Source organism: Pristis pectinata, chromosome 3, assembly GCF_009764475.1.
Source record: "Pristis pectinata isolate sPriPec2 chromosome 3, sPriPec2.1.pri, whole genome shotgun sequence".
NCBI lineage: Eukaryota > Metazoa > Chordata > Chondrichthyes > Rhinopristiformes > Pristidae > Pristis > Pristis pectinata.
In genome coordinates, this window is record NC_067407.1 from 63154949 (window position 1) to 63182711 (window position 27763).

Consider the following 27763-nt stretch of genomic DNA (forward strand, 5'->3'; position numbering starts at 1 on the left):
AGATACACAACATTCACAAGAAAAACATAGATTAAACATAAATTATACCAGATTTTTACAAGAACACAATCACAACCAAAAAAAAGTCAATTTTAGTGCAAAGTTTTACTGACGTTGAGCGAGCCCACTTGATTAAAATTACGGCCCCACTCAACCAGGTGTCCTATCTCGCTCCAGTAAACTAACTCATCACCACCTGTGATTCGCCCAATAACAGTAGTGTTATTGGCCAATTTGTAAATGGCCTTGGAGTTGTGCTTAGCCACACAGTCATGTGTGTATAGAGAGCAGAGCAGGGGGCTAAGCACGCAGCATTGAGGTGCACCTGTGTTGATAGTCAGCGAGGAGGAAATATTACCAATCTTCAATAATTGAGGTCTGCCGATGAGGAAGTTGAATACCCAGGTGCAGAGGCCCAGGTCTTGAACCTCGCTTATAAGTTTGGATGGGATGATTGTGTTGAATGCCAAGCTGTAGTTGATGAACAGCAGCCTGATGTATGAGTTCCTGTTGTCCAGATGGTCCAGAGCAGAGTGAAGAGCCAGAGAAATCGCATCTGCTGTTGACCTATTGTGGCGGTAGGCAAATTGACACAGATCCAGGTTATCTCTGAGACAGGAGTTGATTCGCACTATAATCACCCCCTCAAAGCACTTCATTACAGTTGATACAAGTGCTACTGGACAGTAGTCATAGAGGCAGGTGACCACGCTCTTCCTGAGTACTGGTACAATGGATGCCTTTTTGAAGCAGGTGGGAACCTCAGACTGCAGAAGCGAGAGGTTGAATATGTCCATAAATACTCCAGCCAGTTGGTCTGAACAGATCTTTAGTACTCGGCCAGGTACGCCATCTGAACCAGATGCCTTTTGTGGATTCACCCTCTTGAAGGATGCCTAGATATCACCCTCAGAGACTGAAATTACAGGGTCATCCAGAGATGGGGGTTTGTGTGGGTGTGTAATAGTCCTCCCTATCAAGACATGCATATCCATCATTAGCGCCTATGCTCCAACTCTGGATGCTGAAGACGAAGTAAAGATGAACTTCTACGCCCAACTTGACGATGTCCTTTCCTCTGTTCCCAATAATGACCAGATCATTCTCTTGGGAGACTTCAATGCTAGAGTCAGGAAAGATCATAGGCTCTGGACTGGAATAATAAGCAAGGAAGGAGTTGGCAAGGTCAACGCCAATGGAACACTCCTCCTCACCAAATGTGCTGAACACAACCTGGTGATTACAAACACCCTATTCCGCCAGAAAAACAGGCACAAAGTCTCCTGGCAGCACCCACGCTCCAAACACTGGCACCTCATCGACTACTTCATCGTACAATCTCGGGACCAACAGGATGTACTGATAACAAGAGCTGTTACTGGTGCCGACGAGTGCTGGACAGACCATCGACTCATCTCGTCCACCATGAGAATGAAGATTCGGCCCAAAAGGAGGCACCAAAATCAGAACACTATTAAGAAATTCAATGTTGACATCCTTCGAGACACCAACCATATATAGAAGTTCCAGCAAAATCTTCAAGAACAATTGCCTCAACAAATCCCACTATCTATAGAAGAACACTGGAATAAACTGAAGAACGCTATCATTACCTCCTGCAAGGAAACAATTGGGTTCAAGACAAAAAAAACATCAGGATTGGTTTGATGATAATGATAAACTACTCCAACAACTCATCGACGAAAAGAGAAAAGCTTTCATCACTTTACAAAATGACTAACAATCGGCTACTAAAGGGAAACGCTATCAGGAATGCAAGGCTGCAGTTCAGAAGAGCACCCGAAACCTCAAAAACCAATGGTGGAGGAAGAAAGCTCAGGAAATCCCACAACTAGCAGATGCCAATGACACTCAAGGCTTTTTTAATGCAACTAAAGCTATTTTTGGCCCATCCACTCACGGTCAAGCTCCTCTCAAAAGCAAAGATGGTTCAACTATTCTGAAGAGCAATGCTGACATCAATTCTAGATGGAGGGAGCACTTTGAAGACCTTTTAAATCAAACCATCTCATTTGACAGGAATATGACTAACAACATTCCAAAACAGCCCGTTGATGACTCCCTAAGCAAAATACCAACACTTGAAGAAGTCAAGGAAGCTATCAAAACCTTGAAGAACAACAAGGCCGCTGGACTCGATGGAATACCAGCCGAGGTCTACAAAATTGGAGGTAACCTGCTTCATTACCAACTGCATCAACTTCTCATCAAGATCTGGATAAATGAAGACGTACCAGCAGACTTTAGAGACTGAGCAATTGTTACCATCTACAAAAGGAAAGGTGATCGATTGGAATGCGGAAACTATCATGGAGTTTCCCTGTTAGCAACAGCAGGAAAGATCCTCACCCGCATCACGAACAACCGGCTCAAGCCTTTAGCCGAGCAGATCCTTCTGGAGACACAAGCCAGTTTTAGACCATCACGTGGAGCAATCGACATGATCTTCACAATGCGACAACTGTAAGAAAAATGTCGTGAACAGCTTCAGCCTTTGTACATGGCATTCATCGACCTCACCAAAGCCTTTGACTCAGTATCAAGGGGACTCCTATGGGATGTCCTATCCACCTATGGATGCCCTGAAAAGTACATTCGAATCCTGAGACTCCTCCACGATGGCATGCTTGCCACAGTCATGGTCAGCAACAGTAACTGTGAGCCTTTTCAAGTCAAATCAGGAGTAAAACAGGGATGCATGATTGCCCCAACTTTGTTCACCATCTTCATTGTGACAATCATCCACATCATCAAGGACGATCTACCCCCAAGAATTGAAATTGTCTACAGAACGGATGGCAGACTTCTCAATCTTGCCCGTCTCAAGTTCAAAAACAAGACATCCACGAGTTCCCTCATCAAATTCCAAATCGCGGACGACAACTGTATTGCAGCTCTCTCAGAAAACCACCTACAACAGATTCTGACTGCCTTCAACCGTGCGTACACGAAACTTGGACTTACCGTCAATTCCAAGAAGACTCAGATCATCTACCAACCGTCACCAACTGAGACAAATCGGATAGAACCATCAATCCAACTTGGCGCAACAACCCTGGAAAATGTGGACCACTTTCCATATCTTGGAAGTTACCTCTTCTCCAATGACGACCTTAATGACAAGATCCAACATCGTCTTAAATGCGCTGGAACAGCTTTTGGACATCTCTGAACAAGAGTCTTTCATGATCGTGACATCCAAACAGACACTGAAATGTTAGTGTACAAAGCAGTGGTGATCCCAACACTCCTGTATGCATCAGAAACTTGGACAACATTCTGACGACATCAGAAGGCACTTGAAAACTTCCATCAATGCTGTCTTCGAAATATCTTAAATATCAGGTGGGAAGATAGAAGAACCAACGTCAGCGTGCTAAATGAAGCAAAAACAACAAGCATTGAAGCCTACGTTATCAAGAACCAACTAAGATGGAGCAGTCATGTTGTTCGGATGAAAGACGAACGTCTGCCAAAACAAATCTTCTACTCCCAGCTTAAAGTAGGCAAACATAAAAGAGGCAGACAACAGAAGAGATTCAAAGACATCTTAAAAGCCAACATGAAGAAATGTAACATCGACATCAACAATTGGGAAACCAATGCCAAGGACAGGAAACTCTGGCAAACCATCATCTGAGAAGGAACAGCAACCTTTGAAGTCAACAGATGTGCACAATTAGAGGAAAAGAGAAGAAAATGGAAAGAGAGGCAGCAACAACCAATCTGCCATCTGGAACTACCTGTCCTGAATGCGGAAGAACTTTCAGAGTCAAGATTGGACTCATAAGCCACTTGAGAGCCCATAAATAGATCAACGGAACGAAGACCATCATCCTCGACCTCGAGGGATGGCCACGACGACAACGACGAAAAGGCATTGAGCTCATCCCGGAGTGGTGGGACATTGCCACATGCTAACCTATCATATTTTCTGGAATCTGTGGATATACATTCTCTCAGTTCTTCTGCATTTCTCAAAGTTGGGTTTAACCTTGTTTTGTTTACCTTTATCAAATATATTACTTGTCACTTTAAGTGGAATTAATTTTGCCAGTTTTCTGTCCACCTAATTTGACCAAGATATTGGACATATGTCCTCACATTTCCTTATGTGGATTGGTGACAAATTTGGTCTTGGAGTCATAGAATCATACAGCATGGAAACAGGCCCTTCAGCCTAACTTGTCCATACCAACCGTTTTATAAAGAACTTGCCTTGGGATGCTTTAATACATTAAAGGCACTGTTATAAACGCAAGTTATTATTGCAATACTTGGCTGGCCATGCAAGATCTGCGGAAAAGATAACAATAAAAATTTATTTTTTTATATTTCTCTCTTGCTCTGCTTTTGACATTTCTGAATGTTCCTTTGTTTTTCTGAAAAACTGTGCAAACAGATGCTTTCTCTGTGAATTAGATTTCCTCAGTTTCTTGATATTTTTCTGTTTTTCATTTTCTGGTTATCTCTAGCAGTTCACTGATTGTTTTATCGTGCAATGGCAATCGAGCATGATTTTGTGAAGAGGTATTTAGATCTACTTGTATTGCAAGCTGCATTATTAATTTTCAGATAAACATGCAGTCCCACAAGAATCAGTGAAGAAAGCTATTAGTCATCTGTCAGGCCATGATATGGAGAGCTTTGTCGAGTCAGATACTGGCTAGGCTTGTGGATAGACTAACTGAAAAATACAAGGTGTGACTAAACCAAGATTACTATTTTCCTTTACTGTTGCAAGATTACAGTCACGGTTACTTTCACTGGATAATATTTTAAAAATCTGGCAACAGTAAAGTGATGTGATATATGAACTGTAATCTGAAACATATTAAAATGCTTGATTTTTTTTTGTTTTCATAAGTTATTGAATCCACTGAGAGCTTGTTATGACTTGTCTCAAGAGTTTGCCTCATTTATTTGAGAGGAAGGTAAAGTTTGTCCATCTTAATTTAAGGAAAATTATGTTCACATTTTGTGCTTGATAAGGATATCTTACATTGGTCCAAATTATGTTCCTTACTATTTCTAGGGGAATAAACAATATTTTTGTGTAATATAAACAAGACTTATGGATAGAAGGAAACAAGAAATACATATAAGCAGAATGAGGTGGGTAATCAGAAAAAAGTGAACTAAATTTGAAATGAAATCATGCTAAAGAGAGCATCATGAAGACACCTGGTTGAAAAAAATGGAAGAAAAAAGATAGATAAGGGTTGTGCAGCTTGGAGAATGGTTGGAAGTACTTATGCTAAAACCTAGACTGGTTCCCATTTTGTTTCAGGGTGCATATGTGATTTGAGATTTATGCATAGGAACCTTGATATTGAGGTGTGCTGAAAGCATGAAAAATAGACTTGTTAATCAGTGGGAAGTTTTATCAGGAAAAAAAATGAGGATATGGAAAGATCGGTGGAATATACAGATGAGTGGCAGATTACATTTAATGGAACATGTGAAATATACAATTTGGGAGGGAAGGTGAGTAATGAACAAAGAAATTCAACAGTGCAAATAATATATTCCTTGCAAGAATAAGTGCAGTCACTAAAACAGTCAGGAGTACTTAAATTGTATAAATAGGACCTTTGGAGATAATGAGAAAATTGAGCAAGGGAATGATTAAACCTAGTAGGGTTAGTCACATTTGGGAGCCCCATTATGGAATTCGTATCAGAGCTGATCTGCATGGCTGAGATTCATCAGAATGATACCAGGGAAGAGAAACAATGGTAATGAAGAAATGCTTGAGATACAGAGACTGCTACCTTTGGAGCAGGTTCCTCAACATAAGGGTTAGGTCTTTCCGAGAGATTGACAGTACCACAGAGCAATCAAGGACCACTTGCATTCTTCCTGATAGTGTACTTCCTGATCCATTAACAACAGCACCAGTTTTTAAAAACAACAAAGTGAGGCATGAGGATGGTGTTGCTCGTAAGAGATATTTGGTGTTAGTATTTAAATGTGTCTGGTTAATCTACAATGTGACATGAAGTCCTATGTTTCAAGTTTTACACTTGTCTTTTGGTTTATTATTTTGAGGTCAGTTTTCAACTGGATTGAGTTTTGTTTAATCACCCTCAATGATTCATTGCTGCCTTCAACATCACTTCTGCTGTCTACTGGTGGGTGTAACAATGTTGCCAGGGTACTTAACAGTTGATTGATGGTTCTCTTATCACATATTGTAATACTATAAGTCTCTATAATTTCCTTTCCTTTCACTTTTCATAAGCTTCCATTAAAAAGATTACTGAAATTTACTACAAGTTTATAAATTTACTACAATGAGCCTCATTGAGAGAGCAAGCACACAGGATGGACCACTTAAGGATAAAGGTTTTAAGACCATAGGACATAGGAGTAGAATTAGGCCATTTGGCTCACCGAGTCTGCTCTGCCATTCAATCATGGCTGATTTATTTTTCCCTCTCAACCCTATTCTCCTGCCTTCTCCCTGTAACCTTTGACACCCTTACTAATCAAGAAACTATCAACCTCTGCTTTAAATATACCCAATGACTTGACCTTCACAGCTCTCTGTGGCCATGAATTCCACAGACTTATCACCCTCTGGCTAAAGAAATTCCTCTTCATCTCTGTTCTAAATGGACGTCCTTTTATTCTGATGCTGTGCCCTCTGGTTCTGGACTCTCACTATTAGAAACATCCTTCCCACGTCCACTCTATCCAGGCCTTCCAATATTCGGTGGGTTTCAATGAGATCCCCCCCTCATCCTTATAAACTCCAGTGAGTACGGGCCCAGGGCCATCAAATGCGCCTCATACATTAACCCTTTCATTCCTGGGATCATTCTTGTAAACCTCATCTGGACCGTCTCCAATGCCAGAACATCCTTCCTTAGATATGGGGCCCAAAACTGCTCACAATACTCCAAATGTGGTTAGACCAATGCCTTATAAAACCTCAGCATTATGTCCTTGCTTTTATATTCTAGTCCTCTCAAAATGAATACAAACATTGCATTTACCTTCCTTACTACCGACTCAACTTGCAAGTTAACCTTTAGGGAATCCTGCGCTTGGACTCCCACGTCCCTTTGCACCTCCGATTTCTGAATTCGCTCCCCATTCAGAAATTATTCTACGCCATTATTCCTTCTACCAAAGTGCATGACTGTACACTTCCCCATGCTGTATTCCATCTGTCACTTCTTTGCCCATTCTCCCAACCTGTCCAAATCCTTCTGCAGATTCCCTGCTTCCTCAACACTCCCTGCCCCTCCACCTCTCTTTGTATCATCTGCAAACTTGGCCACAAAGCTATCAATTCCGTCATCCAGATCATTAACATATAATGTGAAAAGTAGTGGACCCAACACCAACCCCTGCGGAACACCACTAGTCACCGGCAGCCAACCAGAAAGGCCCCCTTTATTCCCACTCTTTGCCTTCTGCCAGTCAGCCAATCTTCTATCCATGCTAGTACCTTTCTTGTAATACCATGGTCTCCTATATTGTTTAGCAGCCTCGTATGGCACCTTGTCAAAGGCCTTCTGAAAATCCAAGTAAACAACATCCCAATGACTCTCCTTTGTCTATCCCGCCTGTTACTCCCTCAAAGAATTCCAACAGGTTTGTCGGGCAAGATTTCCCCTGAAGGAAATCATACTGACTTAGGCCTATTTTATCATGTGCTCCCAAGTACCGCGAAACCTCATCCTTAATAATGGACTCTAATATCTTACCAACCACTGAAATCAGGCTAACTGGCCTATAATTTCCTGTCTTTTTCCTCAGGGGTCTGTTGTGGGGCCCCTGCTCTTTGTGATTTTTATAAATGACTTGGATGAGGATGTGGAAGGGTGGGGTCGTAAGTTTGCTGATGACATGAAGGTTGGTGGTGTTGTGGATAGTGTAGAATATTGTTGAAGATTACAATAGGACATTGATAGGATGCAGAGCTGGGCTGAGAAGTGGAGCTCAACCCAGAAAAGTGTGAAATGACACACTTTGGAAGATAGAATTTGAAGGCAGAATACAAGGTTAATGGCAGGACTCTTAGCAGTGTGGAGAAACAGAGGGATCTTGAGGTCCACGTCCATAGATCCCTCAAGGTTGCTGCGCAGGTTGACAGGGTTGTTAAGAAGGCGTATGGTGTGTTGGCCTTCATTAGTCGGGTTTTGAGTTCAAGAGCCGCAAGGTAATGTTGCAGCTGTACAGAACTCTGGTTAGACCACACTTGGAGTATTGTGTTCAGTTCTGGTCGCCTCATTACAGGAAGGATGTGGAAGCTTTAGAGAGAGTGCAGAGGAGATTTACCAGCATGCTGCCTGGATTGGAGAGCATGTTTTATGAGGATAGATTGAGTGAGCTAGGGCTTTTCTCTTTGGAGAGAAGGAGGATGAGAGGTGACTTGATAGAGGTGTACAAGATGATAAGAGGCATAGATCGAGTGGACAGTCAGAGACTTTTTCCCGGGGCGACAATGGCTAACACGAGGAGACATAACTTTAAGGTGATTTGAGGAAGGTATAAGGGGGATGTCAGGGGTAATTTTTTTACACAGAGAGTGGTGGGTGCGTGGAACGCACTGCCGGCAGAGGTTGTGGGGGCAAATACATTAGGGACATTTAAGAGAAACCTAGATAGCCCTCCATTTTCTATCATTCATGCAGCTATGTGGGAGGGAAGGGTTAGATACATCTTTGAGCAGGATAAAAATGTCGGCACAACATCGTGGGTCAAAGGGCCTATACTGTGCTGTAATGTCCATGTTCTCTATGTTTTACCTCCCTGCCTTCTTAAAGAGTGGAGTGACATTTGCGATTTTCCAGTCCTCTGGAACCATTCCTGACTCCAGTGATTCTTGGAAGATCACTACTGATGCCTCCACAATCTCTTTCAGAACCCTGGGGTATAGTCCATCCAGTCCAGGTGACTTGTCCGCCTTCAGACCTTTCAGCTTCCCAAGCACCTTTGGTAATAGCGACTATACCCACTTCTGCCCCCTGACTGTCTCGAATTTCTGGCGTGTTGCTGGTGTCTTCCACAGTAGAGACTGACGCAAAATACTTGTTCAGTTCATCCGCCATTTCAGCGTCATTTTCCAGCGGTCCGATGTCTACTCTTGCCTCTCTTTTACTCTTTGTATATCCGAAATAACTTTTGGTATTCTCTTTTATGTTATTGGCTTGCTTACCTTCATATTTCATCTTTTCTCTCCTAACTGCTTTTTTTAGTTGCCTTCTGTTGGTTTTTAAAAGCTTCCCAATCCTTTTGCTTCCCAATAATTTTTGCAATATTGTATGCCCTCTCATTTGCTTTTATGCTGTCTTTGACTTCCCTTGTCAGCCACGGTTGCCTCATCCTCCCTTTAGAATGCTGCTGCTTCTTTGGGATGAACTGATCCTGCGTCTTCCGAATTACTCCCAGAAACTCCTGCTATTGCTGCCCTATGGTCATCCCTGTCAGGGTCCCCTTCCAGTCAACTTTGGCCAGCTTCTGTCTCATGCCTCTGTAGTTACATTTTCTCAACTGTCATACGGATATATCTGATTTTAGCTTCTCCCTCTCAGACTGCTGGGTGAATTCTATCATATTATGATCACTGCCTCCTGAGGGTTCTTTTACCTTAAGCTTCCTAATTAAATCTGGTTCATTGCACAACACTGGACAATTGTCCAGAATTGTCTTTTCCCCAGTGGGCTTGACCACCAGCTGCTCTAAAAAGCCATCTCATAGGCATTCTACAAATTCCTTCTCTTGGGATCCCGTACCAACCTGATTTTCCCAATCTATCTGCATATTGAAATCCCCCATGACCACCGTACATTGCCCTTCTTACATACCTTTTCTGTCTGTTGCAATTTGTACCCCACATCCTGGCTACTATTTGGAGGCCTGTATATAACTCTCATCAGAGTCTTTTTACCCTTGCAATTTCTTAACTCTACCCACAAGGATTCGGCATCTTCTAATCCTATATCACTTCTTGCAAAGGATTTGATTTCACTTGTTACCAACATAGCTACTCCACCCTCTCTGCCCACCTGCCTGTCTTTTCGATTGAATGTGTATCCTTGAATGCTTAGCTCCTAGCTGTGATCTTCTTTCAGCCACAACTCTGTGATGCCCACAATGTCATATCTGCCAGTTTCTAACTGCGCTATAAGCTCATCTACCTTATTTCATATACTGTATGCATTCAAATACCTTTGTTCTTCACAGTTCTTCTCAAATTTGTTTCCATGTTGCCTGAAGTTAAATTCTTATCCCTTTCTAAACTTTCTGTCTTATTCTTTATTCTGGAGACTAGAGTAGCCTCTCCTGCACTCTCCTTCCCTTTTACTTTATCTATATTTTTCCAATCTGTTTTACCCACACCCCTACTATTTATTTTAAAGCCCTTTCTACAGCCTTAGTTATGTGGTTGCCAGGACCCTGGTCCCAGCATGGTTCAGGTGGAGCCCATCCCAACGGAACAGCTCCCTCCTTCCCCGGTACTGGTGCCAGTGTCCCACGAATTCAAACCTACTTCTCCCACACCAATCTTTGAGCCATGCATTTAACTCTCTGGTCTTATTGATCCATTTTCCAATGTGAATGTACAGAATGGAAGCTTGTAGAATGTTTCTCAGCAACTGGGCTCAAGGTTTTGTTCTGATGAAATGCCAGAAACCTGCATTTTGGGGTTTCTTTCCTAAATGCAATATATGTGCTGAGAATTTCATGAAAATTCTGGTTTAATTTCAGGTTTCCATTTTCTGCAGTATTTTGTGTTTATATTTCATTTTGATTACTGGTTTTGTTAAAGCTGATTTTTAAGACAGCCTTTTTTACTAGTCAGTATTAATGAATTCAGCCATTTTGCAATTCGACAGCTCATTCAGGAAAAACAAAATCTGGTGTGAAAACATTTGCCTTTATTTTTAACAGAATATTTTTCCATGAGAACAATATTTGACAAAGGGTAGAGGCAAGGTGTACTTGAGGAAAACATGCAGGCCATTGCAGTTATTTCAAAAATGAATAGCTAGTCCTTTACTTGAAACATTACGTTAATAACTTTGCAGAAATTTTCAGAAACAGGTAAGTTAATGTTCAATTTTTGTTGTTCTATGGTCTTGAAAATAGATAATTATAACAATTACAGTAACTCCCTATTATTTTTAAGGTAATTGTAAAAGGTCAAAGTGTAGTTAAGTATCACACAAGGATACTGAAGATGGATCATGTACTTCATCGCAGTAAAACCTTTTGTTGAGGTGAACATGTGCTCAGTAGTTGTTGAGGTGAAATATGAAATGATGGACTTGGTTGGATTTGGCTATAGTCCCTGTTTATACAAATGTTCTTCCATGATTGACAGGTCAGATGTCAATATTACTCAACCTCCTTGTAAAGGAATATGATCAAGCTCAAGCACAGGACTTCTGAGCTTGGAGAGGAGGAGGAGTCACCAGAGCTTTGGAGAGACATGATCCATAAAAATTTCAATGTTTTAAGAGTTGGCTATCATGCAGCAAGACAGAATTTAGGATTGTAAGCAGATGCCTATTGAAAGTGCAGGGTGTGTTCTAGTCTCAAAGAAGAACTCTGTATTAGAGGCTGTTTTGAGTGAAAGTACGCCCTTGAAGGAATAAGGACAGAATCTGTTTGGATTGGAATTGAGAAGCGAGAAAGGTACTCTGACACCGCAGGTGATATTTTAGCTACCAAGTAGCAAGAGGTAGATAGACAAGCGTATTGGCAGGGAAGTTACAGAATTAAGAGAGAGAACATAAAACAATACAGCAAGGGACAGGCCATTTGGCCCAAGATGTTGTGCCAACCTTGCTGCCAATTTTGTACTAAATATCCTCCTCCTGTGTATCTTCCATATCCCTCCATTCCCTTCCTATTTATGTGTCTATCTCAAAGTCTCTTGAACTCCACCAAATTGCCTGCTTCCACTGTGACCCCTGGTAACCTATTCCAGGCACCTACCACTCTGCATAAAAAAAAATTTGCCCTTCACCTCGCCTTTAAATTCTTCCCTGACCACCCGCCACCACCATCCCGCGCCCCCCCCCCCCCCCCCCCCCCCCCAAAACCTTAAAAGCATGTCCTCTGGTGTTTGATATTTCTACCCTGGGGAAAAGATTCTGACTGTCTACCCAATCTATGCTTCCCATAATTTTAAAAACCTCCACCAGGTCTCCCCTCGGCCTTTGACACTCTCGGGAGAACAACTCAAATTTGTCCAACCTTTCTTTATTGCTCATACCCTTTAGTCCAGGCAGCATCCTGGTCAACCTCTTTTGCACCATCTCCACAATTTCCACATCCTTCCTATAATGGGTGACCAGAACTGCATGCAATACTGGTCTTACTAACGTTTTATATGGCTGCAGCATGACTTCCTTATTCTTAATCGCAACACCCCTACCAGTGAAGGCAATGAAGGAGATGGTTACATTTAACCAGTTATCAAATACCTGTCCTGTGTTATCATTGTATCCAAAGAGTGTAAAACTTATTCTTCCTGCTGATTTACCTGTATGTGTGTGTGTATTGAGAGTGATTGAATAAAGGACTTGTTGCATTTCTGGCATAGAATACAAGAACATGGCATCTTCATAAAACACTGGCTGGCTACAGCTGAAATATTGGATCCAATTTTGATCACTGCACCGTAATGAAGGATCAGGAGATCTGAGAGGTACAGAAGAAATTTACTAGAATTGATCCAGTTTTGGGATATATCAAATGCAGTGTTAGATTAAAGAAGAAGGGATTGTTCTCCTCAGAATGAGGAAGGTTGAGAGAAGATTTAATAGCAGTCTACAAGATCATGGCGGGTTTAGATCGGCTAAATAGAGGGAAGACGTTCCCATCAGAGCAAACAACATGGAGTCAAAATCGGCAAAAGACATGGAGGACATAAAAAATGGGTTCAGGTAGAAAGTAGTGATCTGGAACTCATTGTATTTAAGGGTAGTGGAGACAGTCAATGAAAGGAACTGGAATGTGGAGGGTTGGTGACCCAGTTAGAGTGATTCAAACAAGGAGTTTGGTGCAATCTTGTCAATTTTGGAGTTGACATCGTGTTTTTTGGAGAGGAAAAATAATATATAAATATGTTGTGTAAAAGAAAAGTAAGGATGTAATGAAAAATTAAGATATTAACAAGTTACAGAGTTGGAAATTGAAACATCAGATGTTCATGGTTTGTCCTTATCCTTTGGGTTTGAATTAAGTAAATGAGAAAAGCAGATATTTTTGCTGAAAACTTAAGATTGTGTATTTTCATGAGTTCATATTAATCTTGTATTTACACCTGTTGTTTTTACCCCCAAGTGTCATATTTAAGCAACCAGACTTGACCAGAACCCATTCTTGAAATTCTGCAACCCAGTTCTGTTTGTATTATCCTCTCTTATAATTGGTCATATCGTCTACATTAGAGCAAGTTAACTGAATTTAATTGTTGCGCTTGAACAGATCTAAATATATTCTAAATTTCTTCTCTTTTAAATGATAACCCTTCACCATTTAAATGTGCATGGTATTTTCTAGAATTTAGAGTAGGAAATGTAGCCTTTCAGCTCATTTATCTCTAACAGTGCCTGGGTTCCACGCAAGTGTCCTCTTGCACTACCATCTACTTCATAAGCATATCCTTCTATTTATTTCTTCTTGTATCTTATCTAGCTTCCCCTTTATTGTGCTTGTTAACAACTCTAGTCTCTTCTAGTGGTGGAGCTTTCACATTTTAAGACATGTCTGGTGAATTCCATACTGGATTTATTCCATACTGTCATATAATTATGATATCTGGTTTTGGATACCCCCTCAAGTAGAAACATCTGTGTCTTTGAATAGTTCACTGAACAGCAATCAATAGTTTTGCAATAAACAGACAATAATTCACTGGATATTAAATTGTGTCCGATTGTGCCTGACTGCAAGCACGAAAGGATGGTTTTACGGAACTAATGTGCTATCAGTAAATTCAAATGAAATAAGTAGTGGTACATTATCATTGATTTATAGTTGAAATTTAGCGAAGCTTAGTTTGGACAAATAATGTAGTTGTTAAGTTTAACAGGTTCTTTATTGCGCCTTCTTGTAAATGTAGTAGATGTATAATCTGATTTAGTGAAATGCTTTTGTAAATGTTTACGTATTGTTGTACGAGTTGTTGATATACAGTAGTTGTACATTCTTCAAATGATACAAGTGTTGTCCTTGTAGGTTCCATAATACTTTGGGAATCTTGGTTCAGCTGTATGAATAAACCAACAATAACATCATTCATTAGTTACCATTTTGATCAGTTATCAGCTACTTTGGGGAATCCCCAGTGTTATGAACAACTTGGTATTTTGGAAAACTTCTTATAAAGGACATGCTTATGATTTTGTTGCATGTCTCTCATGGGATATGGTCTCCATACCATAGCCCTACCATGGTATGCAGTGATTCTCTTCACTGGGTGTTGATCAAGTACAAGTGTAATGAAATAAGTTTCAGACAATGACAGACTTTCCTTAATGAGTGAAAATGTTACTTTATTCCTGAAGAGGGGGTTTCTTCCTACCTTCTCTGGTTAGATGCTCACAGTAATCTAATTTACTAGTCTAATTTTCTGATATGGTGATGTTCATGATGAACACATTGTTTGTAGCATTTCAGGTGAAATTGAGCATTTGAGAAAATTCTAATAGTTCTCTCTATAGTTCAGCCATTTTATTTGTTTCTGATTAACAATGGCCGGCTGAATGCTTTCAGGGTTAATAATTCCTACCTGATGATTACTAAAATAATTTTGTTCAATCAATGAAGTACCAATAGCTTTCATGTTATGTAGCACTCCTTCACACTGAGGGATATGCCCTAATCATTTTACAAATCAGAGAAAGAAATTGATTAACATTGCATAAATATTGTTAATGTTCAAACTGAGTTGCAAATAACATATCTAATAGATCAAATGGTATTGTTAATTTCTATTGCTTATTTTTGCATTTTAAAGGCTGGTGGAAAGAAATTCTAAATTAACTAAAGATTACCACATGCAATGCACCAATTGGAAATTAATTGAAATCACCTTTAAAAGTTTGAATATCTTGAGCAGGTTTGCATAGCACCCTCCCTATTCAGAGTAAATGTGCTTTTGATATTTCTAGTATGCAGATTGTCCAAAAAGCGGGGATTTGCCAATGGAATTGTTGGAATTGGGCATTGTGGCTTTTTAGTATATTGTTGAGTCTTACATTATTTAGAAGTAAGTAATTTAATCAATTATGGTACAGTTACAGCCATTCATAACAATACCTGCACAGGTAGGTTTAAAAAAAAGTCTTGATTTAGGATATAAGTAAATGTAAGTGCACCTGCTTGAACTGTTGGACCAAAGCAATCGATTTGAACCAAACATCAGAGCCAAATTCAAGTTCTACACAGTTTGGCAGACACTGCTTCTCAGATGAACTCCTTTATAGAGTTCAAAGCATAAACTTCCTTTCATACAACACATTGGTAGAGTTAATCAAAATTAATTAAAGTTGCTAATTTGTGCAAGACAGCTTGACCATTTGTTTGATTAAAAATGTTGGAAAACCTCTGTACAATTTGAAAGTTCTTCTCTTTACCTATTTGAGAAATAAAAAAAAATCATTGGCAATCCGAGTGTCACATTTCTGTTATTGGTGGTTCCTTTCTCCAAATGAAAATCTGTACAACGGACATTTCTGTAATGCAAATTTAAACCAAACTTTTCTGGTCCAGATAAACGAGGCTTTCACAACAGAAACATTTGCAAGTTAGGAGTAAGAATCATTTGGACAGGTGATCTTTCGACTTGGACTAAAATTAATTCAGAGTGGATGTAAATACATTTTCATTGTAAAGAAAAATTGATGTTGTGACAAATACTCAAATATGGTATAAATATTTCTTATAGTGAGGATTTTATATTTAACATTGATCATGTTTTCAAATTTCAAACTTTATAAGGACACATGACAAATTGTTTTAATCCCTAGTTTTAAATCTTTTCATCTAATTCAGGAGGATTAGTATTCATAATCAATGGAGATAATTTAATTGTCCACAAAGATTCTGTTAAAATTAACCTTCTATACATGAAAGACATAATGTAAAGTGTTTATTTCAATTCTACCTTTCAATGTTTTCAGCATTACAAAAAAATATTGTAGATTCTGTGGATGTTATTAGAATAAAGTTGATGGGTCTGACAGCAGATTATTAAACAAACAATTGTCTGTTTTAATAAAATATAGTATTAATATAATCCAAAGATTAGTCATAACATTGTGGTTTTATTGGGTTACAAAATAATCTGGTTAAATTCATGGCACATATGTAATGCTGTCCTGTATCAGAAAAGTAGCATTTCCTTTATAGTGCAAATTGTTTGTTGAATGCAGATGTGCATAGCACTTTAAGGATCCTTGCTTTCTGTAGTATTTTATAAGGTAATGAATCCATTTATGTAGGTAAAAAAATTAAATGTTTTGTCAACATTGTAAAACATAATGCTTTTTTAACAAAGCACATGACCTGCATTTGAAACAACCTACACTTTTAGTCTTTTTTAATGATTGTATTCATGGGGGACATGTGACTTATTTACCAGTGTGTTATTCAGGTTTGACCATCATTACTACGCTTTTAAGAGAGTAGGAACCTCCTCGAAATTCAGCCCAGTAAAGTCCATCCTGATACTTGCTGCGATAGTGACCTCCACGATACCATACTCCATTCAAATTACAGTGTGCGCAGGCATTGTACCACCAACCACCTTTATGGAAGTGAGCACAGTTACCTAAGGAAGGAATAGAAAATTGATTATACATCTTCCAGCATAAGGTCCCAGCTATTTAATACAGTGAATCCAAACTTGTATTTAAAGTAGCTGGAATATGAGTGATAAAACATTTATCCTGTGCAAAAGAACAGTTAATCTGATGGAACAAAGTATTTTTGTCTATTAAAAGTTCATTTATTCAACCTAACTCCATCAGAAAATGAAAAATGTTGAAATCTGCATACTCTCCCAGACAAATTTAACTGTCATAATATCAATCTGAACATTCAAAATGACCACAGAGTGAAAGCTGTGGTCTAACCTCCCAGCTCTATTGTTCTGCTCCTTGGGTAATGAAAACATTCTGTATGTCTTTGTAACCACCTGTGCTGTTGACCTAAACACCAAGTCTGCATTTACCTTTAACATGTTCCCTGGGGTCAGTTTACCCTCAACAAGTTTGCTTTATCCTCAGTGGTGAGATCCTGTTCAATGAATAGGACCTTTCACTTGTAATTGCTATCACGCAGAGCAATCCCTGCCCATGAAACTACGAGTAGAGTCTTTGAGAACCATTTAAATTGTGCCTCTGGCTTATCCAGATGGATGGCATTCAGAAATATTCATAAACATTGCAAATCTGATTTAAAATACCCAAACTATTATGAAATATTAGAAATGTTTTTTTAAATATTAAACAACACTAAAATGCATTTAAACAATTAAAAGTATTTAAGACACTAAGTTAAAACAAATTGTAAATGTGTGAAAGGTGGAACCAGACACAGGTATCTTGGACAGATTCCCAGTTTAAGTGCTGAGAAATTGCTGCATCTCCATACTTGGGAGTTGGATTGTATGGAGATCCGAGCATCGAAGTGCATAATTGAAAAATTCAGTGAACATTTGACAGCATCTTCAGTGATGCTGATATTCCCTTGCAGAATCTGAGCAAGGCAAACTTCTTTTGCTGCAATTACACGGTCTTGCCAATGATGGCATTATAAGGTCTCTGTTTTGAACCTTACAATTTCTCTGCCAACATTATTAGAGAAACCTTGTGCACCAACCAATTCTACATTACTACTGCTTCCCTGGTCTTGCTACGGTTTTCAGTTTGAATAAAGAATTTGCCCTAGAATGCCTTTTGCCACCTCAAGCTGACTGAAGGCATTTTTTAGCAATTGAGGTATTTTAACTATAGCACTGAAGTTAAGTCTATTAACTTCAATGATATAGGAAACATAACAAACAATTTGCATACAAGATCCCACAGCCAGTAATGTCGTAATGACCAAATGATCTGTTTCAGTAATGTGGATAAGCAATTGGGCATGACACCAAGGGCAAAACTGAGAGCAGGACCAAAGAAGATGCCTTAGATGAAGCTGAAAATGGAGCCCTGGGAAGGAAATGAAACAGAGCAAAGCTCTGGAAAGGCAGTGAGGCTAAGAGCATATAGAGAAAAATCACAATGTAGAAAGGAGTGGCAGAAGTAAGTTAAGTGTTAATATTTTTGATTTTTTCAGTGTAACTAGATATGTTGTTATTTTTAATATGTAGTTATTTTTTAAAAAGCAAATACAGACCTATAGAATAAAGAAAACTCGCCACAAATTTTGTCCAGGTGTGTGTGATGTCACAATAGAGCTCATCAGCCTAATCCCATCTTCCAGCTCTTAGTGGGTACCCTGCAGGTCATAGCTCTTCAAGTACAGATGCAAATGCTTCTTAGATGTGAAGAGGGTTTCACCTCTCCTACTCTTTTGGGGGTGAGTTCCAGATGCCTTCTACCCTTTGAGTGAAAAGATATTTCATCACCTCCCAACTAATTCTTCTGTCATTTATTTTAAATATGTTTTTTTCTTTCCTCTTAGCTACAGTTTTTCAGTCCTGGCAACATTCTTATAAATCTCCTCTGCACCAGTGTAACCTTGTCTTTCTTGGTGACCAGAACCATGTGCAGAGTGAAAGCTATGGTGTAAACTCTCATCTTTAATGTTCTGCTCCTTGGGTAATAAATGAAAGCATCCTGTATGCCTTTGCAACAATCTGTCCTGCTAGCTCTGTGAATCTGTGGATATATACTCCAAGATCCTTCTGTGCCTCCACACCACTCAATAACCAGTCAGGGCATTCCATTTTCCCTTGTGTTTTTGCACCTCCCCAAATGCATTACCTTGTACTTCTCTGGATTAAATTCCATTTGCCACTTTCCTGCCCAGTTGAGTAAAGCATCTCTTCCTGTAGTTTAAAGCTTTCTGCTTCACTGTCAACCACAAGTGTAAGTATCTTTATCATGATTCCTACGTTTATTTCATCTTATTTTCATATTTCACAACAACAGAGGCAGGCAGTTTTAAGGGGCTCCATGTCATTGAAAATTTGATGAAATGTATCCCAGGATGTTAAAAGGTAAGTGCAGAGGGTCTAACCATCAATTTTCAGTTCTCCCTGGTGGTAGATTGGGTGCCATCTGTAACTGGGCAGGATTGGAGGATTGCTCATGTACCTATGCAGTGAGGACAGTTTAGAGAATTGTGATCCCAGACAGTCACCTCTGCAATAAGTCTGTATTCTGAGGAATATCAGTTCTGAGCTGTTAAGCTGAATTCTGAGTTGTAGGCACTTTGGAACATCAGGCAGGCAGTTCCATTAATCCAAATATTGGTCACACTGCTTTGGTATGTAGTTCGAGTTAATTCTGCGCCTGGTAATTAGAGGTTGTGACTATGAGTTTGGGGATAAGGAGACTCCAGGTGCAATGCTTTGGAGCCTTGCTTTTGCCCTTAGCCAACAGATATGAGTTTATAGTAGCCTGTGTGGGTGAGAGTGAACTCTGCACATTGAATCCACAAACTGATCATGGCATTGGGTAGGAGTGAAAATGAAACAAGAGCAGAAATTGATGGAAGCAATCAACAGATAAAGCTGGAAAAGGGAGGAGAAATAGAGTTTGTTTTCATCATAATTATTAATTATTTCAGATTTCCATGATCTTGTAATTTTTTGATTTTCAATTATTGTGAAGAGGAATACAATAGTGGTAGAGGATAGTATTGTCAAGGAGGTACAGTTTTGTGCAACTAGCATTGAGTTTCAAGGGATTTGTTGTATTCCTGATGCTGTGGTTAAGGATATCTCAACATGGCTGGAGTACCAGATGATGTGTCTGAGTGGGGGTGTGAGTCATAGAACTCAAAATGAGGTTCTTTTGAAAATATTCAAGAAGCTAAGGTTCAAATTAAAATATAGAATGTTGTAAGTAATCTTTGGATTTGTTACAGGAGCCATGTGCAGATTGGCAAAGGAACATACCCTTAGCTTAGAACATAAATAAGGGTATGCTAGCATAATGATTATGCTGTTGGATTAGTCATCTGGAGGTGTGCATTAATGATTTACAGACATGAGTCTTTAGCCCATCTTAGCAGCTTGTTGATTAAAACATTTAGATAACAGTGGTCTTGAAACTATTGTATTGTCATATAAATCTCTCTATGGAAGGAAAACTGCCAACTTTACTAAGTGTTTCACCCCAGATCCACAGCAGTGTGGTTGAGCTTTCACTCCCTTCTTAAATGATCTGGCAAGCTATTTAATTGAAACAAACAAAAACAATAAAATTGGTTGTCCGACACTCACATTATTCTTGATGATATTCAGATCTGTTCAGATCAAATTTAGCATCCCAAAAATGGGCATCCATGAGGTATGATCAGCAACAGCAAATTTGTATTCCACCACATTTGTAACCTCATGGCCTAGTATATCACACACTGAGCCATTACCATTAAGCCAGGAAAATCCTTTCTTACCATTACTACCCAATGACTGGATTGACAGTTATCAGCAAAGTGATGAAAGTTGTTGACAATACTATCAAGCAGCACTTGCCAGTAACCTAGTCATCAATGTCATTTTGGGTTCAGCTGGGACTCCTTCACCTAGACTTTAGTATAACCTTTGTTCAAATGTGGATAAAAGAGCTGAATTGCAGAACTGAAGTGAGGATGACAGCCTTTGTCATTGACACTATTTTACCAAGTATGACATCAAGAAGCACACTAATTAAGGTGAAATCATTGTGAATCCACTGGAACACTCTTCACTGTTAAATACAGACCCAGCAAAGGAGGAGATATAGTCTTTGTTGGCTGTCAGTCATATTGCTTCAAAACATTGTTGTACAGTGTTCAGAGTCAACATTACCTGCTTCAATATTTTTCCCAATGTTGTAAAGCCAAATATGGAATTGTTAATTGATTCACTTCTGGATTATCAATGTCCATTAAGGAAAGAAGTCTGCCATCCTTAGCAAGTATGGCCTATGTGGATCCACTAATGTAGTCAACTTTTAACTGCCTCCACAGTTTGGGGGCAATTAAGGATGGACAATAAATGCTGGAGTTACTAGGGTGGCAGCATGCTGTGCGTGAACAAATAAATATTACTGTGTTTAGTTATATCACAACTTCACAGATATTGGAAAAAGTCTGCAGCCAAATGCATCAAGACCCTTGAAATAATCAGGATTGAGCTGAACAAAGCAGCAGTAACACTTGTGCCACACAAGCGTGAAACAGTGACCATGTACATGACATAATCTAATCATCTCTTGATGTTCAGTGTCACTACAATTATTGAATCCCTTAATGAAAACATCACATCCAGAAATGTGTCCATCTGCATAAATCCAAGGCTGTAATATCAGGTTAGAGTATTCTGTGGTGAGTTGCTTTCTTGCTGACTCCTCAAAACCTACTCAGCATTGACCCAGCACAAATCAGGAGTCTGATGAATTACTCCTCACTTGCCTCGATGAAGGCAACTCTAATAATAGTCAGAAGGTTGGCACGATTCAGGCTTCATTTATCTATACTTAAACCATGCTTCATTAATCCGTTTCCACCATTGCCCGCCAAACACAAAAAGAAATGTTATTTTGTGGGATGCTGAGGCAATTTTGTAAGCTCTTAAATAAAAATGCTTTTGATGGCCTTTCCAGACTGATTTCCCGCAAAACATGTTGAAGCCATAAATTCCCCTGGTGGAACATGCTGTTTTTCCATATACTCTGAGCCCTAAATTGTATTTGGCTTTCAAATGCATGTATGTTGTCATAGACCCCAGTGGTTTATCTGTTAACTCTTTTAGCAGTCCTTACCAACAGGTCCAGCTGAGAACTAGGTAAAAAAAAAATTGTGTTTCATTAATACATTATGACGGTACTTCCTAATCATTGAATTGAAGGGGAACTTTTATTTTGTTTGAAACAAGTTATGTGGATGTCATTTAATTGAACTGTTCTTAAAATGCATGTACTGTGTGCTGTTGACTTCAAATGTAAGGCTCACTATTAAAAGGTGCAGATTAACAAGTTATAACAATTGAAATGCAATTAGGTCTAGTACATGTGGTCAATTTCAATTGTATTAAATTTTGCTGTAATAGTTTTGAACATTTCTCATAAAGGCACCTCTTGTGTTCATTTCATATCACAGCAGCTTCACTGTGGTAACCTTAACTCAGGCAGCAACTCTAGAATATAAATGAGGCACTGTAACTGCTGTTGGAGAAGCAGGCAGCTACCTCCAGGCAGTTTTCCAGCATCAGCAATCTCCCTGCTTGTTTTCCAATTGCACTCAGTAATTTGGAATTGGAACTGAAATCGGGTCACATTCCACAGTACCTGGTGTTCTACATTAATGCTTCAAATAAATCTATGTGAGCTAAAGAATTTATGAGTGATAAAATAAAAAAAAGGTTATAATTAAGCCAATGTTTTTATATTATTCTTCACAAATAATACTCTGTGATTTATACTTTGTTTTATGTTTTTAAATATGCTCTTCACACACCATTGTTGATATTACTTAAGAACTGTACCTGAGTATGAATCTCTGTCTCTGTCGAGTGTTGTAAATTGTTTGCCATTGTGCCATGCTAGAGAGTCTCCTGCATTCCCTTGATAGCTGCCAATGCGTAACCTATAGTTATCATCTTCATCCTCCGTTCTGAAGGCAGTGTACTCAGCATAGACTATCTTATCGTTCCAGTCTTCCAGTTTAATGTATAGCTTGTAGTTTCCCTGTGCAGTCAACCTGTAAATATTCTCTAGTCCAAGCCAGTGCTCACCATCGATGTTGCCAAACCCTCTCTGAAATCAGATAGAATCTAATCAGGATAAAATATTTGCAATGTGTTTAATATATTAATCAGTTAAAATATTCAGTACATTCTCAACTGCAGAAGCTTTTTATTTCGGCACATTGCACATGTGATTTGTATATTTAAGATTACTTGAGACACCACTTACTAGGTCAAAGCCTCTTATTCTGCTTTTATAAAATAAGTTCAAGTTGTAATTATGAAAATTGGCATATAGTTATCTCAATTTTTTAGTTATGACTTGGATAAACAACATTATTTTCTTGGCCTACAAGTTAATGAAATAATGATTTGAAAAGTTAGGCTAGTAGAATTGTGAATTTACATTTTTCCCCATTGATTAACATGTTAACTCAAAGTGACATCATTCATTGCTTAAACTTGTTTGAGCAAAATGACAACAAAATGTAATCAAAAGTCTGTGCACTCCATAGTCAAAATGCACTGTTTTGTTGGTGTGATATGTTTAGGTGGCATATCTGGAGAGGGTGGCACAACAGTATTGCTTCAGTGATTGGATATACTGGCAAAGTTTGCTTGCTAGACCACTTCATGAGAAACAAAAAAGGGTAATCAGCAATTTGGAACTTGTGAAACGGTATCCCAATTTAAGCTAACACTTTGAGGTGCCAATATATTGTTGAGAATTTAGATGGTAAGCTTGGAAACACTAGATCATTGTACCAAATGAAAATACTCATTATTGTTGCAATTTTTCATCAGCTAAATTTGAGGATCAACTTTGACATATGGCAAGTTGTTTTTATTGCTAAGGTGACTGTTTAATTCTGATTTCTATTGTCTTCCAAGAGTTGCAGCATTTATTTTCTGATGGTTTGATACAGAATTATCAAGTTGATTTTTTTCATTGATGTCTCTTGGCACCTTTTGGCAGTAAAACATTGAATACCGGTCTTGCCTGCTCACCATGTTGAAGCCTAACAAGACTGGTCTTCTGTAAGTCTTGGAAATGAACATGAAAATAGGTGCTTTTCATGCACCTCTGTTTACTTTGGATGCAACTTCCTGTTACAAATACCCAAATATTTTATATTGTGCAAAAATTTAATTTCCATGTTCCATTTATTATGCTATTAATATTTTAGTACTCTGAATGATATGTGTGGTGGACGCTAAATCGGGTGCAGGGTTTTCATCAGTGATAATTGAGATGATTAATTGGACAAAAGTCTAATTTTAATATCTTGCATGAAATGAGTTTGGGCATTCTTAGTAAAGGTCTTAATATTCATCTGTCCATGTAGAAAGCCAGTTTGGCAGAAGTCAGCAGTCTGTTTCACTGAGGCCACTAGTAAATGCAGTTTAAGCAAACATGCTTGTAAATAGACTCATTGAATATTTCAGTCACAGAAGGAGACGTTCTCTATAACCCTGTAAATTATTTCACTGCAATTCTCTTTTTAGTTAAGATGGAATCATCTGTTGGGTAGTGCATTTTAGATTATTACAACTTGCTAGAGTCATGGATTGATAGAGATAAAGTCATGAATTAATATAGCACTGAAAGAGGCCCTTCGGCCCAACTCATCCATGCAGACCAAGATGCCCATCTCAGCTTGGTAAGAAAGTCTCCTTTTCTTGCCATTTGTTCTTTGCAAGTTCAGAAATCTGAATTCTGATGCCAGAAACATTTTTTTTTCCTTATCTATTCCAGTGTCTTCATGATTTTGGATGCTTCACATAACCTCACGATTCTCAAACTTCTCTACTTTCTTTACATACCTCAAGTCTTGTGTTATTAGGGACTGATACCATTCCAGTAAATTTCTTTGGCCCTTTCTATAATCAGTTCAGAAGAGAACTGGATGATTCTTTGAAGAAGAGTTTACATGGATATAGGTAAGAGAAAGTGAAGTACCCACAGTTGGACTCTCCCCTCCACACAGCACTGTACTTCATTTGAGGTAAAATATATGGGTACTTCAACTCTGTGCTCCTCCTGGGAAGCTGCATTGAAAGGATTAAGGATAATATTGCTTTTTATATTTTAATGCCAAGGATCTTCTCTTTTTGTAACAGCCTCTTCAACTTAGCCTGCTTCCTTCAAAGATTTTCTTACATTAATCCCAGGTGTCCCTGTTCCTGTATCCCCTTTAAAATTAGACCATTTAATTTATATCATCTGCCCTCATCCTTTTGATAAAAATGCACACTTCACACTGTGTTGAATTGCATATCTGCCATGTGTCTGTTTACCAGTAGAATGCCAGATGGTGTGAAAATGAATTGAATCAGAAAATCAGAGTATTGGAGGAAAGGTGAGGGAAGCAATATAAAGGATTTAGGAATATTTCCAGCAAAATATGAAAATAAAATGAACAATAATCCAGCCACATGTAAATGAACATAGAGAACAAAATGCCCTTTCACTGTTGCAGCAATCAAATGGTTATGTTATTGCTGATCCCCTTAAGATTTCTTTCTATTTTGGAGCTGGGATGGAACTAAAATGTTGCTCAGATTATACAAAGTTCTTAAATTAATTATTGAAGAAAACCTCATGTACAGAGTACCTTAAAAGAGTTCAATAAAAGCTACAGTCTGGACCCATATGCTTTAAATGGGAATAGAAATCAAATCAATATAAGAGCTAATCTTCACCTTCCTGGATTGGATTTGTATCAAGCCAATCTAGTATGTAATTTTTTAAAAAAAGGTAAGCAGATAACCCCAAGCAACTATACTCCTGAAATTCATGCATTAATAACTCCAAATAATGCATATTATCCTTAACAACAAACCAGTATTTACAACTTTGCACCACATCAAAGTAACTTAGGTGCATTTGAAATGATGCTGAAGGAAAATACAAAGTTGGGAATAAAAGGACATTCTGATTGGATAAGATGTGTTGGGACAGGGCATGCATTGTGCAAAACAGACAGCAGAGGCTAACAAAATAAAATTGGTTTATTATTGTCACAAGTACCGAGGTACAGTGAAAAACTTTGTTTTGCATGCCATCCAGAAAGGTCATTTCATTACAACAGTGCATTGAGGTAGTTCAAGAGAAAACAATAACAAAATGCAGAATAAAGGGCGTTACAGTTACAGTGCAGTGCAGGCAGACAATAAGGTGCAAGGCCATAATGAGCTAGATTGTAAGGTTAAGAGTCTATCTTATCATACCAGGGGACCATTCAATAATCTTATAACAGCTGTATAGAAGCTGTCCTTGAGCCTGGTGGTAAGATCTTTTAGGTTATTTCTGACTGTTCTCAGGAATGATTCTGTATTCCTAAACTCTTTGCAGGAAATAAATGTTAGCTCCTGATCATAAAGTTCAATCCTCTTGACAGGGTTAGATATTTTTAAAATCAAGATTATGTTATTTTATGCTAAATACGAATAATATAGTTTGTAAGGTTTAATTCCTGGGTGCCGGAGCTCAAGCTCATTGATTGCTTTTGCAAAATTGAATTACAGTCAAATTGACTTTCCTTGCTTGCAGTTACTGCTTATTGGAATGAGAAGTGAAAACATAATGCAAACATCATTACCTTCAAACCAGTTAGAAACAAACCTCTGTCACATTTTAACGAAATTTTCGTAATTACCAGAATGCTGTGATTTCACAGACCCATAATTCTATTGCTAACCCTATTTCATTGGAAATTATGCTCACATAATAATTTGCTTATTTGTTTAGTTCATAATTTAGTTTAGATTTGTAGAAAATAATTAGCTACCCGTTTAACAGATATAATTAAAAAAAATAGAGAGGCACAGCAGTGCAGCTGGGAGAACCGCAGCCTCGCAGCGCCAGAGAACCGGCTTCAATCCTGACCTCGAGTGCTGTCTGTGTGGAGTTTGTATATTCTCCCTGTGACCTCCTGGGCTTCCTCCATGTGCTCCAGTTTCTTTCCACATCTCAAAGACGTGCAGGTTGGTAGGTCAATTGGCTGCCGTAAGTTACCCCCTTGTGGTTAGGTGAGTGGTAGAATCTGGGTGGGGTGGGGGGGGGGAGGTGGAGTTGATGAGATTGTGGGGAGAATGAAGAATGGGATTAATAAAGGATTAGTGTAAATGGGTTGTTGATTGTCAATGCTGAATCAGTGGGCCAGAGGGCCTGTTTCTGTGTTATATCACTCTGACTCTATGTTACTTAAAGTATCAATGCTTTTCAATTTGATTTGTGATTTTCCTGCTGTTTAATTTCACCTTTCTAAGTGCATTATCTTTTACTTGACTGGCTTAATTTCTATTTGCCATTGCTCTGTCCTACTTTCCAGCTGATCCATGTCCTACTCTATCCTTAGATGAACTTCTTTGCTAACTATGACTCCATTCATTTTCATGTCATCTGCAAACTTGTGAATCAGATCACCAACGTTGTCATCCAAGTCATTTTATATATTACAAACAACAAAAGTCCCAGCACCGATCTCTGTGGTACACCACTACTCACAGACTTCTCGTCAGAAAAACACCCATCCACCACTACCTTCCGCCTCCTATCACCGAGCCAATTTTGGATCCACTTTGCCAGCATGACTCAGATACGCTCTGCCTTGATGTTCTGGACCAGCCTACTTTGCGGAATCTTGTCAAAAGTCTTACTGAAGTCCATGTAAACCATGTTATAGTATACTTCAAATCTGGTTAATAATTGAGTTGCCTGGGCTGAAGGACCTGTTTTTTGTAAGTGAAATTTTAACTTCTGAAATATGGAGATTTCTAACTTGGATAAACAATGAAGGAATTTATTCAGAGAAATCAATAATATGCAGATTCAGAACAGGGCTTTCATGAGAAGAACATTCA

At 38.8% G+C, this 27763-nt stretch overlaps 2 protein-coding genes across 12 annotated transcripts in view; one reads left to right on the forward strand and one right to left on the reverse strand.

Moving 5' to 3' along the window:
* Positions 1 to 27763, forward strand: part of ralgps2 (Ral GEF with PH domain and SH3 binding motif 2) — a 385220-nt gene that overhangs the window by 194457 nt on the left and 163000 nt on the right. The window lies entirely within an intron of this gene.
* The window catches only part of angptl1a (angiopoietin-like 1a), a 61895-nt gene continuing 46766 nt past the window's right edge, over positions 12635 to 27763 (reverse strand). The window contains exons 5-7 of the mRNA XM_052010762.1: positions 22697 to 22967; positions 16634 to 16825; positions 12635 to 14260 (exon numbers count right to left, since the gene is read on the reverse strand). Of these exons, the coding sequence (XP_051866722.1) occupies positions 16641 to 16825; positions 22697 to 22967 (456 nt within the window). The 3' untranslated portion in view covers positions 12635 to 14260; positions 16634 to 16640. The remainder of the gene's footprint in view (positions 14261 to 16633; positions 16826 to 22696; positions 22968 to 27763) is intronic.